At 41.7% G+C, this 15,678-nt stretch overlaps 1 protein-coding gene across 2 annotated transcripts in view; it reads right to left on the reverse strand.

Annotated features, from left to right (window-relative positions):
- Positions 1 to 15,678, reverse strand: part of Msrb3 (methionine sulfoxide reductase B3) — a 120,851-nt gene that overhangs the window by 8,704 nt on the left and 96,469 nt on the right. For both annotated transcript variants that reach the window (XM_005357922.3, XM_013350274.2), the window contains exon 6: positions 1,717 to 1,814. In XM_005357922.3, the coding sequence (XP_005357979.2) occupies positions 1,717 to 1,814 (98 nt within the window). The remainder of the gene's footprint in view (positions 1 to 1,716; positions 1,815 to 15,678) is intronic.

A 15,678-nucleotide genomic window follows, 5' to 3' on the forward strand; every position in this document is an offset into this window, starting at 1 on the left:
ATACACAGATGAATAGAAATGGGTTAAATTAAGATGTAAGAGTTAGCCAATAAGAAGTTAGAGCTAATGGGACAAGCAGTGATTTAATTAACACAGTTTGTGTGTGATTATTTTTGGTCTAAGCTAGCTGGGCAGCCAGAAACCAACAAGCAGCTTCCTCCAACAGACAGTTATTACATTTTCAACCATAATTCAATCTAATGAAAAAGTGAATCACAGTAAAGCAAATGCTGGGGAATCTCTCCAACTTGACCCTTTGTGGTGTCTCTTCTCCCTGCCACACACCCTTCTTCAATAGGGTGTTCTGGAGTCAGATTACCTCAATGCAAATCTCAGCTCTGCCATTAGGGCTACACAACTTTACCCAAGCAACCACCTTCTCTGGGCCTTATTTTCCCCCAACTATAAAATGAGGAGAATAAGGCTATTGTGAGGATTAACCAGGAGAACATTAGAAAGTGATATTGTGGAGGCAATGCTCAGCGCACTTAAACCCAGCATGAGAGAGTCCCAACTCTCATGCTCAGACCCATTTCTTGGAGCTGGGCAAGCTGAAAACGAGTTAAAGGAATGAGGATACGCTTTTCAAGGGATAAGGGTCTTCACGTGGAAGATAGTATACTTGAAAACCTTACCTTTTAACTAAAAACAAATTCTGCATGTATTGAAACTGTCAAAGAACAAATTTAGTATGGTCAAGTTTGAACAAATATCCTTCCCTCTTGACAGTAAAAACACCACCCACTCTCTAAGAATCTTGGAACGGCTGAAGGTGAGAAACCGGATAAAGGACAGGCAGAGTAGTCCCAAAGGAAGCCCACACGGTGCTCCTGTGCCCTGCAGCCACCCAACGGTACCTCTCTTCACTCAATCTGTACAAAAGCATCTTCCAACAAAACACTCTTGGGTACCAGTAGATGTTAGTACCCCATCCTCAGAACCCTTCTTTCGCTCGTTGGGGCAGACACAAACTGGATACTTTTTCTGTAGAACATGCCATGGCTCCTTCTCTGCATGGGCATGTCAGCCATGTCTCTTGGGTAGCCACAAAATACCAGTAAGTTACAATCTCTTAGTTCATTAACTGTTTTCACTACCCCCTCAAAACATTTTCACTTTCTTCCTTAGAAGCAGCATTGATTTGGGTACAGAAGAATGGGCAGAACTAAGTAGAGCATCCTTAGAAATAAGGACAAATACAGACACTAGCAGAAACACACCAAGAGCTGCCTTAGCTTGGACTCCCCTTTAACTAGCCTTGAGCTAGCCTACCACTCAACTTCCACTTCCGGTGACTTCTCTCCAACCTCTCCCCAGGAAAAGCCATGTCTGAGATCTTCACAGACTGTGTTTAGATCAGAGCCATTAAAGATATTAAGAATAAAGATTGGGTAATAGAACTGCAGAAGCCAAGTTATCATTACATCATATGCAAGGCTATATAATAAAATCACCATATGTCCCCAAAATGCCCCATTCACTACTACAGTAGATCAAATGAAAAAATCTCCCCCTACCAATCAATGACTGGTTAATATCGTTGAAGCCAATGACCGACACTGTGTTAGTCTTGCTAAACATCTAAAGATGGAGGTATCATTCAGACTTTAAAAAGGATCCAGTATGTTTGTCCGTCCCTCTTTGGAACAGTCCCTTGGCCTGTGTTTGCAGGACAGAAGGAGCACCCTAGTGGGGACACAGGTGGGGTCAACTCACCTGGGAGCAGCTTGTCTCCACTCTGTGCATCCCATAGGAAAAATCGTCTGTGAACTCGATGGCCTCAGAGCTGATCACGTCATGAAAGGAAGGCCAACCTGGTGTGGGCCAAAAGGGAGGAGACAAAACCTTGCGTTAGATTCGAGTCTCAAGGTCAATGAAGCAAAGGAGGCAAAGCCTCCGTCACGACTAATGCTGGGCATCTTCAGCCTGGAAGAAAGGGTCAAAGCCACAAAGAACAATTGCATAGAAGTTCAACCCTTTTCTCATGCTGAGGCAACAGCAGAGCCGGGCTAGTGTGTGCTTCCTGAGACAGCCTTGGATCAACGGATAGTCTCTGAGAATATTCCAAGACTTCGGAAAGATCTGTCATCATGTCCTCTTGTCTTCAGGGTCATGAGGCATGACTGAGAAGCACTATTAATCTTCCTTTGTGGCATTTTCCAAAACAACCAATTGATTTGGGTAATTTTTCCAACTATTTCACACTTCTTTGGAAAATCATGTCTTTTCAATTCTCAGCTTTATATGGTTAAAAATAAAAAAGATGGTTATCCTATTAACTACCTCCATCTAATTTCCTTCCTGGTCTAGTGTATCTGGCACAGAGCATGTATCTGTGGGTGAATGCCTTGCTCACCTCCCAGGAAAAGCTGCGCGAGCAGCTGCCCTGGCATCTAGACGGAGCGCTATTTCTCAGATAGCGTCCTCTCTGGTTCCCACACAGTCTATCGGTGTAAGAAACTCTTGGTGAGTAGAGCACACTTTGGATATACTTTGGGTTTGTTTGGTTTTGGTTTTGTAATGTTTGTTCCAAAGATGCCCAAGCTCCTGAAGGCTGCTGAGGAAAGAGGTACCAGGCTGGGAGCTGCTGGCATAACTATCGTTTCCTCTCATTTCTTCCCACAGAAAGGAAGAGCCACGTAAGAACTGTGCTCACTTTATTACACACAGTGAAAGAAAACGGTATGCACTCCAACAACAGGATTTGCACTTTCAAACAATTAGCTCCTTGCCAAGTTCTCCTCAGAAACTTGCCCAAACTCCTCACTCCCACACCCCACAGAGCGCAGGCTGCTTTAGGTCACAGCTAAACTTCCCAGCAGGACCTGAAGCACTCCCGGTTCCTTCAGAGAGCTCAGGACTCCTACGCAGCAGGGAAGCCTCACCCTGAACACAGCTCCACTCTTCTGAGACTCCACCTGCTGTAAGTAACTCACGACTCACTACCCTCTCAACCCTAAAACCACCTCCAACACATGCAAGGCTGCGCCATTTGCTGTACAATGGCTGCTTCCTGCATTTAGGTGTTCTTTGTTAAATCACAGAAGTGCCAGCGGCTAGTGAGGGTAAATTTCATGGTGACACTTACAGAATAAATGAATGAAGTCATTTATCTAGGAAAAGAAAGAAAATGTGGTGTATTGTCCTCTTTAAACCTTCCACAGCACAACACATGTGAAAGCAGTTGAAGGCACCTGATGCCAGTATGGGGGGGGGGGAGTAGAATCTTTGGACCTGACGCGGCAGCAGAAGATAAAAGACCAGACTCTGGTTTCAACTTCGCTAGGAACTGAGACACAGATGTGTCTCTCCTCTGTGCCACTCTGCTTTCTATACAGCCTCATCTTTTTGTTTATATGCCCTGAGATTCTCCAGCATTGCTCCATGCCTTCTTCCTGACCAGGTGGTAAGTACTTGAAGGCAGTCTAAACTCACGGCTCACAAGGGCTGACACAGCTCGACAGCTCGGAGAGCAACATGGTCCCTTAGCACCCTTAGTTACCAGGAAGCATGAAACAAGGGGATGAATGAGCAAAGAACATCACAGAGGCCTTGGGGGGGGGGGACAGAGAGAGAGGAGGGAGAGAGAAAGGAGAGAGAGGAGAGAGAGAACAGGAAGAGAGAGAGAGGAGAGAGAACAGAGAGAGAGGAGAGAATAGAGAGAACAGAGAGAGAGAGAGAGAGAGGAGAGAGAGAGAACAGAGAGAGAAGGGAGAGAACAGAGAGAGAAAACAGAGAGACAGAGGACAGAGAGACAGAGAGAGACACACACACATCCTCCTTTCTAACACACGGAGGTATCCAGTTTAACTCGATCACTGTAATTAGGATTAAGCTCTGTGCACAGCTAGGGAGTTGTTCATTATGTCCATGGAGCAGTGGAAATACACACAACACTAAGCCACTCATTTTGCAGAACTTTTCAGTAGAGAGCAGAGGATGCAGAAGCGGCGAATAGTGGAACCAAAGCTAGAATCTGATAACTTGACATCAGCCTAGGGACCCCTTCTCACACCCCACTGTTCCTCTATCAAAAGTTGAGCGGTCTTTCACTTGAGTACTTCCTGGAAGGCGGCTGCATGCTTTATGGAATTGGTTTAATGTCCCAGGTTGACCATGGCCTGTTTCCTCTAGAAGCTGATAATGAATGAATAACATTGTTTTCGAATGTTGAGACTATTCACAGGGAAACACCCAAAAGCCACGATGTGAGCGGATCTAGTGTGGAGGCTATATAAATTTTATTCATTTATTTCAGCCACCACAAAGACAGAGCAAACTCAGTTTGAGTGATCTGGCCGACCATAAAGAAACACATTTTGTCAACCTGAGTTAAATGTTCACAAAATTTTCCAAAAGGCCATATTCAAAAGCAGAGAATGGCAGGGAGGGCAAAACAGTATGGATGTGCTCCAAGAAACTCCCATGTTGCTGGGAAACTAATGATGTCTGAATAGTTTGTTGTTTGCTATGCTATTAACATTGGAGGAGACACTAAAAATAAATCCCTAAAGACATTTCAATATTCCTCCAATTTGCAATGTTCTTGAGCACTGTGGAAGAAGGCACTTTAAAAATCAGATGTTCGGCAAGCCATTCAGTTCTTAATCAGTGGGACACAACAAGAGAAACAATTCCCGTGGCGAATCGCGGTTCCAAAGAGGATAGGGAAACCCCCGGTTGTTTTGCTGTGTCTCTCAGAGAAGTGAACTGCACTGGAGAGCGAATCCGTCAGGAAGGTTCGTCCTTAAGGACAATCAAGCTGAGGAGGGCCATCACCAGGAATAAATTGTCTTCTGACAGGGACCCACAGTGATGACAGCACTCTGGAAGCGGAATTCCCTCATCATGTGATAGTATTTAAAGGAGGAACTCTTCACTGCTGTAAAAGGCCTCAAAGGAAACCCTGCCCCCACTGCTAATACCAAGGAGAGTGCTTCAAAGGGTGATAGGCAGGGACTGAAGCAATCTGCGCCTTGTTGAGAAAATTATCTTGAGCAAAAGGGAGGGGGAAGGGAAGTGTGTTTATGTCAGTTTTGACATTAAAGAAACATCATCTCTCCTCCTTTCTCTGGGCTTTTCCTTTTGGTCTTCTCATCCAACAAAACATCATTTGTTTTGGATGTGTTCCATGCACTTTTTAAGTCATATGAAAACCTGTATAAACAGGGGCTCCCTCCACCGCCGTCTGCCCTTTGTTTCTATTTGATGAGCTTGGATCGGGGCCTATTATCATTCCGTTTCAAAGAACATAAACTCTACTTTTTAGATCACAGCCGACGAGTATCTAGAATGTCTTATTGTTAATAAATATATTCTCCCTTGGAGGAATTCTCATCTCAAGATGGCAAACACAGCAACTACAAGGAGAAGAGGCCACTTGGAATGCAACGGTGCTGCCTTGATTTCATTCAACAATCAGGCCACATGATCTGCGATTGTATCTTAACTTTCTGTATATAAGGGGCAAATTCAGGACATGCTCATTGATGTCTCTGACCCAAAGCAAATGATCCAAGTTATTATCACTAAGTTGTCCCTTGGCAGTCCTTATCTACAGTACAACAGACTTAGTAATGACTTTAAAACTAATTATCTCAACTGACCCACAGTGCAGCTATACAGGTGCTCTAAGTGTTTTCCGCTCACAACCAAGCATGGCCTGCTGCTCCCCAAGCAGTGTGGACAAAGTTTAGAGTTTGCACTTCAATTTCTTCCCAGGAAAACATTTCTCAGCTCCCCGGGCCTATCTCTTCCTCTTTTCTTTCAAAACTTTTTTTTTTAAACATTCATTGTTAAAATTAGCAACAGGTTCCAAATCAGCTGGAAGCCGATCCCATCTGCACCGTGTCCACAAACGTGACCCTTATTTTCCGCTCTTCAGAAGGGTGGGTATGCAGCGCCTGCCTCCCCTGCATTCTTCCCTTGCTCCTAACCCAGTTAGAATCTCAGGAAGGTGGCTACATGATCAGTCAGTAGGCAACAGTAGAAACTTGAACAAAAATTTATTGACTTGAAAGATAATTCCAAAGATGCTATCTGAACACAGACTAAGTCCCAACACACTAAATTCCAGTTGGTCTTGGGCAATATCAAGTAATCATGAGTTTTATCTGAGCACAATTTTGGTGAAAACTCATATTAGTGTATGCCAGGTCTCATAGCTCTGTAAGTCTAAATATTTCAAAATTTATAAGTTTGGGATTTTCTAAAACCTGAATCTATTCACCTCCCTGACCACAATTTACCTTCTTAGCTAGGCCAAGACAAATAATAACAGGTCCCCTGCAGACAAGAATTGTTTGAGGCTTAGATCCCTAATCCTCGTGAAATTATTCACTGGAACTGACATTTCCAGTGTAACTTTTATCTCATTTTAAAAAAAAGGATGACTCTCTGCTCTCCTTCAAAGACCCCATTTGGTTGCAATCCAGTCTTCCGAAAGTATTAGTAACCAGCGAGATAGATGCACGAGCAGAAAGCACACAGCAGATGGCTCAGCACGAGTTTTTCCTTTCCGTCCCCGCCTACCTACAGCCAAGCATGATTGGCAGTTTCCTTCTTTTTTAAAGGTCCTTATTCTAACATCTCTTGATTTGCTCACCTTAACCTGTGCTGTTCCAACATGGTAGTTACTAGTCACTTCCAGACAGCCCCCTGTCAAGCCCTCAGCAATCAAACATTCCAGATGACGGCTGCTATTTGGACAGCACAGACACACAGAGAACATTCTTCCCATGATTTCTACAGTCCAGAAGACTTCTACCACTAGACAATGAGATTGCAGATGCTTTGAATTGATTTTATTACGAAAGATGGAGATCTAGTAACCTAATCTTCACTAACTGGCCCATTTCCAACTTTTATGTTTACCTCATTTTTCCTTTAGAAACCTCACTTGGGGATGTCTGCCTCTGGGAACAGATTCTAAGTTCAATAGCATCAGGGAATTTGTTCTGTTCATCCCTTAATTTCTAACCATCAGCACGGTGCCTGCTAACACACACAGCACTCCAAACTGCCATGTGATGGGTGAACAAAGGGACGTACGGAAGACTTGGAATCCAGGGTGATGCTGTTTGATTTCCCACTCTGCGACAGGATCTTAGCGCCCTCAGCTGCACCTACTCCTCTATGCATTACGATGGCCAAATATAATTAAACCTTCTGTGCTTTTCTTTATACAGACTTTAAAAGTGGAAAACGAGCGGACATCATCTGTTTGCTTACTATAGAGCTGGAGAATTGGGATTACATTTTCTTCTTCCATGTTGAACTGTCTCATTCCCAGGCCAACCAAGTAAAAATATTTCCTCTTCTTTTTTTATTTTCATTTCATCACGGTTAAAGGTATGCCCCCATGGGGGAGTTGTATAAAATTTTTATAATATAGTAGTACAAAAGTTTTGTTTTGTTTTGTTTTGTTTTTTGGTTTTTCTAGACAGGGTTTCTCTGTGGCTTTGGAGCCTGTCCTGGAACTAGCTCTGTAGACCAGGTTGGTCTACAAAAATTTTCTATAACTCAAGATCTTCATTTCCTAATTAAAATATTTTAGGTATTAAAATATGTAGGCTAGTAGGTACCTGGATATTAACGACTCAGACTTAACAGATAGCTCAGTTTACAATGTTTGCTTCAGATATTTACCCCTTTAACAGGCAGATGTTGTAAATGCAGGCAGATCTGACTCCAGCTCTCCACATCTGTGCCTTTTGATGGCTCGGAGACAGCTGTTCTAGGGACCACGGCCATGCTCCCGTAGGTTCCATGAGCATCTATACCTACTTAAAGTCTACACAAGTGGCATCTCATTGTGGGCTCTCTTCTGATGACTCATTTTTCTTGATAGTTGTGGTCTTTGGTTGTTCTTTCTTAATGATATCATCTAATTTTATAAATGCAATGCCTTTCAAATACCTCCAACAATATGAATTAGAGGGTTGTTTCATTTTAAATTTTCTAAACTATTTTTTTCTGGATTTATTCATTCAAGTCTTAGTGCTTTTCTCACTTCTCTGGTGATCCTGGGCCACAGTTTCTATCTAAGAATGGAGACTGGATAAATTGCCCCGTCCTCCTGTGGCTGCTTCTGCTCTCAGACATAATGGGGGTCTGTTCCTTCAGTGGGTCTTATCTCTGTCAGAAAGGCTGCTGACAGGTAAGGGTATAGTCTGAAGTTCCTTCAGTACCTAAAAGGGAAACAGTTCATACTGCAGGACCAGAACCTCAATAGCAGCCCCAATTCACTGACCGCCTGCTTAATAATATCTTATGAGAACAGTATTCCAGCTTTTCTCCCCGTGTGGATAACTGATGATCTGTCATTTCAGACATGGAAGTGAGGAGGATGTCAACCTGGTCTCCTGTTCTTTAGGCTCTCCTCCTCCCCCACCCCACCATCTTGTTCTTGCCGGTCCTGAGCTCTGAGCGTCTTTGTAATTCCGCTGGGCCTCAACTGTTGTACAGACTTTCTAAAATCAGGAACATCTATTAATACACACTTTCACCACATTTTTCCCCTCAGAAAGATTAGACATCCCTGTGTGGCTGTCAGGCACCCCCAACTCCAGGGCTCTTCCTGCTCAGTTCTCTTCCGGCTCCAACTTTCAGAGTTTCTTGGGAGAGAGAGTAATAAATGTCCATCTCATCCTGGCTACCTTGTACAAGATCCTGAACATCTTAGAAAAGAAAATTGAAGATTCTAGCCACCATCTAATATTTTATGTTACGAAGCAACAGATTTAAGGCTTCAAGTTTTTTCTACCAACAGGAATTTTTATTTTTATTTTTGTTGTTGTTTATCTTACCAACAAAAAATCCTAAAGCCTGCCCTGAGTTTGTAGCTTGGTGGGAGCATTTGCTAAGAGTGTGTGAGGGACTCTGGGTTAGATTCTCAGCATTGGAAAACGAAATGAATAAAGCAAACTGAAGTCAGTGTTACATTAAGCAGCCTAAACTGGCCTACATTCAGCTTTGGGGCTAAGAACTGACTGGGCTGGGTGTTTGAGATTAAGACTCTGAAGGTGATTGTGTTGCCAGCTCCTTCAGAATCAGCAGTCAGGTTGTTCTCACTGAGTCTATGAAACATTACTATCACAGCTTTTCAGGTTTATGGGTTCTCGCATTATTTGAGAATTTGTTGCATTCTTTCTTGCCATTGTAAATATAAGAACAAGAACCCCTAAGTGAAGACCACAGGATGTCATTTCCACAAGCAAAAAACATCTCAAGAAGGAAAAGACCCAGGCAGGACAAAGGATTAACAGTAACCACAGAAGAAAACGAAGCTGTGGTTTTGTCAATCATTCTTCCATAGCTCATCCAGTTTTACTAAGTACCTGAAAAATACAAAGATACTTAGAATACATACCTTTAAAAGTATTACTTTTTATTTATGTATATATGTTTGTCCAACGACGTCATCAGATCACCTGGTACCGGTGTTCCAGGCAGTTGTTAAGCCAGCCAGCGTGAGTGCTAAGAGCTGAACCCAGGGTCTCCGCAAGGGCAGCAAGTGCATTTAACTACTAAGCCTTCCTGCCCTTTAAACTCTGTATTTTAGGGGCTGGATGATAAGAGAATGTGAGGTCTGCTTATAGGCTTTATAGACTACTAACATAATCCTATTTGTCTTCTGAAAAGATGGTTCTAGAAACAGGTTGTAAAGTAAAGAAGGATTGTGAAATGAACATTACAGAGAAGATTACACACCAAAACAGAATCTATGATGGGCTAGTACACAGGTTCTCAACCTTCCAAATGCTGTGACCCTTTAACACAGCTCCTCATGTGGTAGTGACCCCTCCACACCATAAAATTATTTCTGCTGCTACTTCATAACGGTAAGATACTACTGTTATGAATTGTAATGTTAGTATTTTTAGAGATAGAAATTTGAAACGGGTTGAGACCCACTGCTCTAAGGGAAGGCATTGGCGAAGGCACTGCAAAGAGTGGAGAGACTGGGAAGCAATTAAGAAAAGAGTGTCCGTTGACTTTGGTGACTGAGACCCATCTGGGAGGATGAAGGAGAAACAACTTCCAGCCTGCATGACCGGCGGGATCATAGTAGACACACACTTCCGGTGCAGTTCCTAAGAGCAGTCTCTATGTCACTACTAGAAGGCAGAGAGGTGTGTGGACCCAGACACAAAGACGGAGACAGAGATACAGATCTGAAGTCATCAGAACAGGCAAGCATCACATGGGTAAGGATACAAAGGAGGAGAGCCCCCAGGTGTTCAAGTTTGGCAGATGCTTTAAGAATTAGGAAGACAAGAGGATTAGGTCAGAGTCCAAGGAGGAATCTAAGGTTAGCCGGCCTACGGCAGTGACATCATCTACGGAAAGTCCATCGAGCTCTGAAAGGCCCGAGTTCAATAATTAGTGTCAGGGTGGGAAGACTGAGTTCTGTGAGGACACAGGAGACACACACACACTCTTTACAGAGGGTGCAAGGAAGGCGGGAGAAGCAGGGAGTGGCTACACAGAGGACACATGATGTCTGGTGTCCAGATTCTGGTGGCCCCTCCCACTCACCCATGTCTCTCTGTTTTTCAATCCATGGCAAAGTAACAATAATACTTTCCTAGAATTTCTAAATAAAAATGAATAAGAGATATGAAAACATTGGAAATGATAAAAATATAAATATTATCCCAATTCCCCTAAAGATAATAAACAAAAATGATATTTCAAAAGGCTTAGAGAGAACTTTAATTTTTGTATTTACCTTCTTTTCTGTTGTTCCTAACAACTTGTGTCTAAGACTATAAGATATATCTTTGGGATATAAAATATTCCAAACTGAGAGTGATCAGCGGAATGCCTTAAAGGGCCACTGTAATGTGTTCTGCTTTTGGTACAAAGTAGGGAGAAATAAATATGGCTGAAGAAACGACCCCAGAGAACTCCAGGTCAAGTTTCTACATGCACATGTTCACAGAACCCAGTACTTTCACTTTAAGTTATACCTCTTGGCTAGTAATTACTTACTTATAAGAATCATTTAAATTAACGATTCTTTAAGCACCAAGAGAGCATGACTGCTTTGTTTACTAATATATTCTTAATACCTAACCCATGAGATATTTTAAGTGAGTCAAATAATAAAGAGAATATATTTCATTAACAGCAAATAGGTCCCTGTTTAGGTTGGTGACAATTACAGGGAAAGATACTATCATGGTGTTTTCTGGATCCAGGGGAGCAGGAAGAGCCAATCTTTAATGGTTTTGCATTTCCACTGTAAAGATGAATAGCTGTGGAGCTGGGAGGTGATGGCGGCGGTCGCACAACAGCATTAATTTACTTCATGCCATGAACTACACACCAAAGACATTGTTGACTTGGTAAATCTTATTATATTTAACATAATGAAAAATGTGTGTGTGCATGTGCGTACGTGCATGTGTAGGCCAGGGGTCAACTTTGGGTATCATTCTTCAGGTACCATCCACCTGATTTTATGAGTCAGGGACTGGCCTTGGTGCACTTGGAGCATGCTTGCTGGCCAGCAGATCCAAGCAATCTGCCTGTTTCCACCTCCCCAGTGCTTGGGTTACAATCATAAACCACCATGCTCATCTATTTCACGTGCATGTGCCATCTCAATCCGTGAAGGAGGACCCTAAACAGGAACTGAGCCAGGGTCTGAAGCAATGTTGGGGTTCCCAGTCTCTGAACTGGAGGAAAACAGACTTCATTCTTTTAAACAAGAGAGGAGGGGAAGAAAAGGAGGGCTGAGGGGGAAAGAGAGGGAGATAAAGAAGGGGAGGGGAGAGGAAGAAAGGAAAAAGGAATGTTTGAATGTGTCTGTTACTGAACCAACCGAAGAAATATGCAAAATAGGCAAAGAAATTCTATTTTCCCTAGGAGATTTTTAATAAATACCAATAAAGCATGAGTTATCTTTCCTATAAAAATGAATGCATTTTCCAAGCCTGTTCATTGATAATTTTAGATGTAAAATAATGTGGCCTTATCACCTATAATCACTGCAAACATTTGAGTCTATTTAAGGACACTGTGACCACAGACCGTCGAGAACACAGAGGTTCCTTTGGGCGGTGTAAACATCTGGTATCTATTCTCTTTAGAGATTAATAACGGAACCGGTCAGTACAGGTTTCACACTGATTCCTCTGAGGCCTGCACAGCATTTTTAAATGCTCCCAAGCACACACGACCTCTAATTGGTATGGATTTCATCCATGGTTTTTCTTACAATCACAAGCTGCACCTAAGTCCTAAGCAAAAATTGACAGGGGAGCTTCCCTACTTCCCTTAGTGGAGGCAGCTAGTAATACTATTTTTTTTTTTTCAAGTTCAATAAAATTACTGAACTCAAACAAACAACTTCCACAAAAGGGCTGGGGAGGGAGCTTTTACTTTCCCTGGCCACAACACAGCCTCTTGTTACTTAAATCATAGCTCGCGTTTTAGGAGACATATCTTACACACATCAGTTGAAGGCCTTCAGCATGGAAGGATGTCAGCCACCTCAGGTGCCACAGCCCGGCTTGAGCCATAATTTCTAAGTGCCATTAAAAAATGTCTCTCAAACTGGGTTTAAATTTAGTGTTGACCTAATAACCTTGATCCCCAAAACATTCAACTTTACATGATCATTTTGTTTTGCTTCCAAAAGCTCTTGAGTCCAGTGAGCCGTCCATAGGAAGCTCTTGAGTCCAGTGAGCCGTCCATAGGAAGCTCCACAAGGAGTTTGCCGTTTGCTTAGATTTTGTTAGCTACACCAGACAGGAAGATGGTGATTTGGGATGACTGAACGTTAGTGACAGTGTTTAACTGACCTTAGAAATACCATGAGAGCTAAAACAGGGAGATTCAAAGGGATACAGATTCTATTTCCAGCAGTGTGCACTCTAGTGTGCACCAAAAGGAAACAATGTCCCAAGTGCAGTCCTGAATCAGGAGCCCTCACCACAGAGCATCATCTGACAGTGTCACCCTGGAACCTACATTCTTCAGCTTGCTGCCCATCAGAATTTCACATAATTCCTTGTTTAAATGCATGGGCCTCATGAAAATGTTAAAACTACATTTTTTTTTTCTAAAAGGCAGCTCAGTATCAAAATTCTTTTACTCATCTCAAATTTCTCCTGATGTTTCTCTTTAACTGGTCTCTCGAAACATGCAGCTGGGCTTTTGATCTGTATTCTATAATAGAAGCTTAAATACTAGAGTTTAAAGTATCTCCTTGTTTCATAAATATACGATTCCTTATGGTCAGCACCAACTTTCCCTGTGTCAAGACATGTCACCTACTTCTATTTAAACGTCTGAAAACCTATCTTGAAAAAAATTGAAAGAGAACAAACTGTTCAAAAAAGCTATTCAAAATAAAATTTTAAAATAAGCTAATTTAAAAAAATACATTTTGCCTTTGTAACAGACACATGACAAAACTGAAGCAATTTGTCAAAACACTAAGCATTTCCTAATATATATATAAAAAAAATGTATACCTTTGGGGACCTCAGACATCCCACATCAAGATGTAGGCATACAGGTGGCCCTGGCAGTCTGAAAGTCTTGATGGTTTGAAATCTGACCACTGACAATAATCAGAAGCTGGAAAGATGGACTGCATTGCATGCAGAGCTAACCTTCGTATGAACAGGTTTATCTAATGTGAACAGGGCACACACCATTGTGTGAACTGACATTGGACTTCGGAGACGCAAGAGTAAAATTTCACCATCTAACCATTCCCAGAACATACTCCACTCCCTGCAGGCTGACATATCACCTTGTCAGCTACGCAATAATACCCGATTTTACCTACTGCACCAGGTGCAAGACATGGCCACATAGCTTTAGTGGGCACTAGAAAAACTTTTTTGTTTGTTTTTTCTCGTGGTTTCTTTGCATAGGGTCTCACTATGTAACCCTCACTGACCTGGAACTTGTTACATAAGCCATGCTGGCCCTCTCACAGACGCCCACGTTCTTCTACCACCCACATGCTAAGAACAGAGGTTCACACTGTGATACTTAGCAAAGCATTTGCTGCAAAAGAAGCCAAATGAACCTGAGGAAAATACAGCAACAAAATGTTGAGAAGCAGACTGAAGACACTGAAGGGTGAATATAATTGAAACATGCAGTTTACATGTATGGAAATTTAAAGTGAAACCCATTATCTTGTGCTATAACACTGATATATTCTAACTTAAAAAATTCAAATGAAATCATATCATACATTTTAAATACACAATATATATAATAAAAGTATTAAATTTTTCTTTTAAAAGAACTTCTATCAAGGCCTGGCAACACACACCTGAAGCCAAAGGTTTGGTAGACTTAGACAGGAGAGCCTAGAGTTCCAGACCAAACTGGAGTACACAGTAAGACCTGTCTTACGCAAACAAAAAATCCTGTAAAAACTGGTTAAGAATGACCATAAAAATTGATCAAATACTAATGTTGTGGGACTAGCTCTATAAGAGTGCTAAATACAGATTTTAAAATGATGTGTGTATACGTGTGTGTGTGTGTGCACACGCGTGTGTATGCCACAGCACATGTGTGGAGGTCAAAAAACAACTTGTAGAAATCAGTTCTCCCCTTCTGCTATGTGGGTCCCAAGAATCAAACTCAGGTCCAGCAGGCTTGGCCGCCGGTCTCTTAGCCCACTGAACCATCACCACTCCTTATACATGCTCGTAAACTACAGCAATTCAGAGGTTGCAGAGACGAACAGAGACCAGTGAAACAGAAGGACCCAGAAAGAGTCACACACATGCACGGAATGAAGACATGGGTTAAGACATGGGAACTGTGCTGCATGTTAATAGTACATATCAATAATGGTGACATCTGAGGAAATCACAGGTAATTTTTGAGAACTCTCACTTCTCAAGCATTTATATTCTGTGTCACTAAATGACAGTATGTTGTGGCATGGAATGATATCTTGGCAGCATTTTATAAGAACATGAAAACTCTCTGAATTTCTTTTAGTTTGTTAGCAAAACTTTCTGAAAGCTTTACTTAGCATTCACAAATATAAAACAGCACCAAAGATACTGAGGATCTTTTTAAGAATAATGAAATTAAAGGGTCTTAGTTACATACTATAAGGTGGAAAAATTCATAGTCTTAGACACTATGTGAGAATGAATTTTAATTACACTTCCCATCCTGAAAATCTTCCTTTGGAAAAGTTTAACCAAGGTCTGGTGCTATACATGCATAAAATTTAAATATATATATATATACACATATATATGTATATATATACTTTTATTTAAGAATAAACTGAGAGCCAAAAGAATAGCTCTTTGATCTGTAACAGTTTTTTATTTTATTCATTTTCATTTGCAATGTTCCTTTCACGTAACTTTATACCTACCAATTAATCTCAACTTCTCACTCGGCTCCTAGAACTGCCCTGGATTTCTGGCCTCTGAGATATCATAATGTCATTACTGTTTAAATGCCCTGTTACCACACTCCTGATGCTTTTGAAAAAGTCATACATAGACTTATTAACCATAAAGAAATGCATAAATGTGAATATAGCAGACATACCTTATGTATAAATTTTTTCCTGTTTTATTTTCTTGGCTATTTTCCCTTCCCATAGGAAACCTATGTTAACAACCTCATTATGGTTCTATTGCATATTTGCCTCTGTTCTAACAGCCATAT

The sequence above is a fragment of the Microtus ochrogaster genome, chromosome 24, assembly GCF_000317375.1.
Source record: "Microtus ochrogaster isolate Prairie Vole_2 chromosome 24, MicOch1.0, whole genome shotgun sequence".
Classification (NCBI taxonomy): domain Eukaryota; kingdom Metazoa; phylum Chordata; class Mammalia; order Rodentia; family Cricetidae; genus Microtus; species Microtus ochrogaster.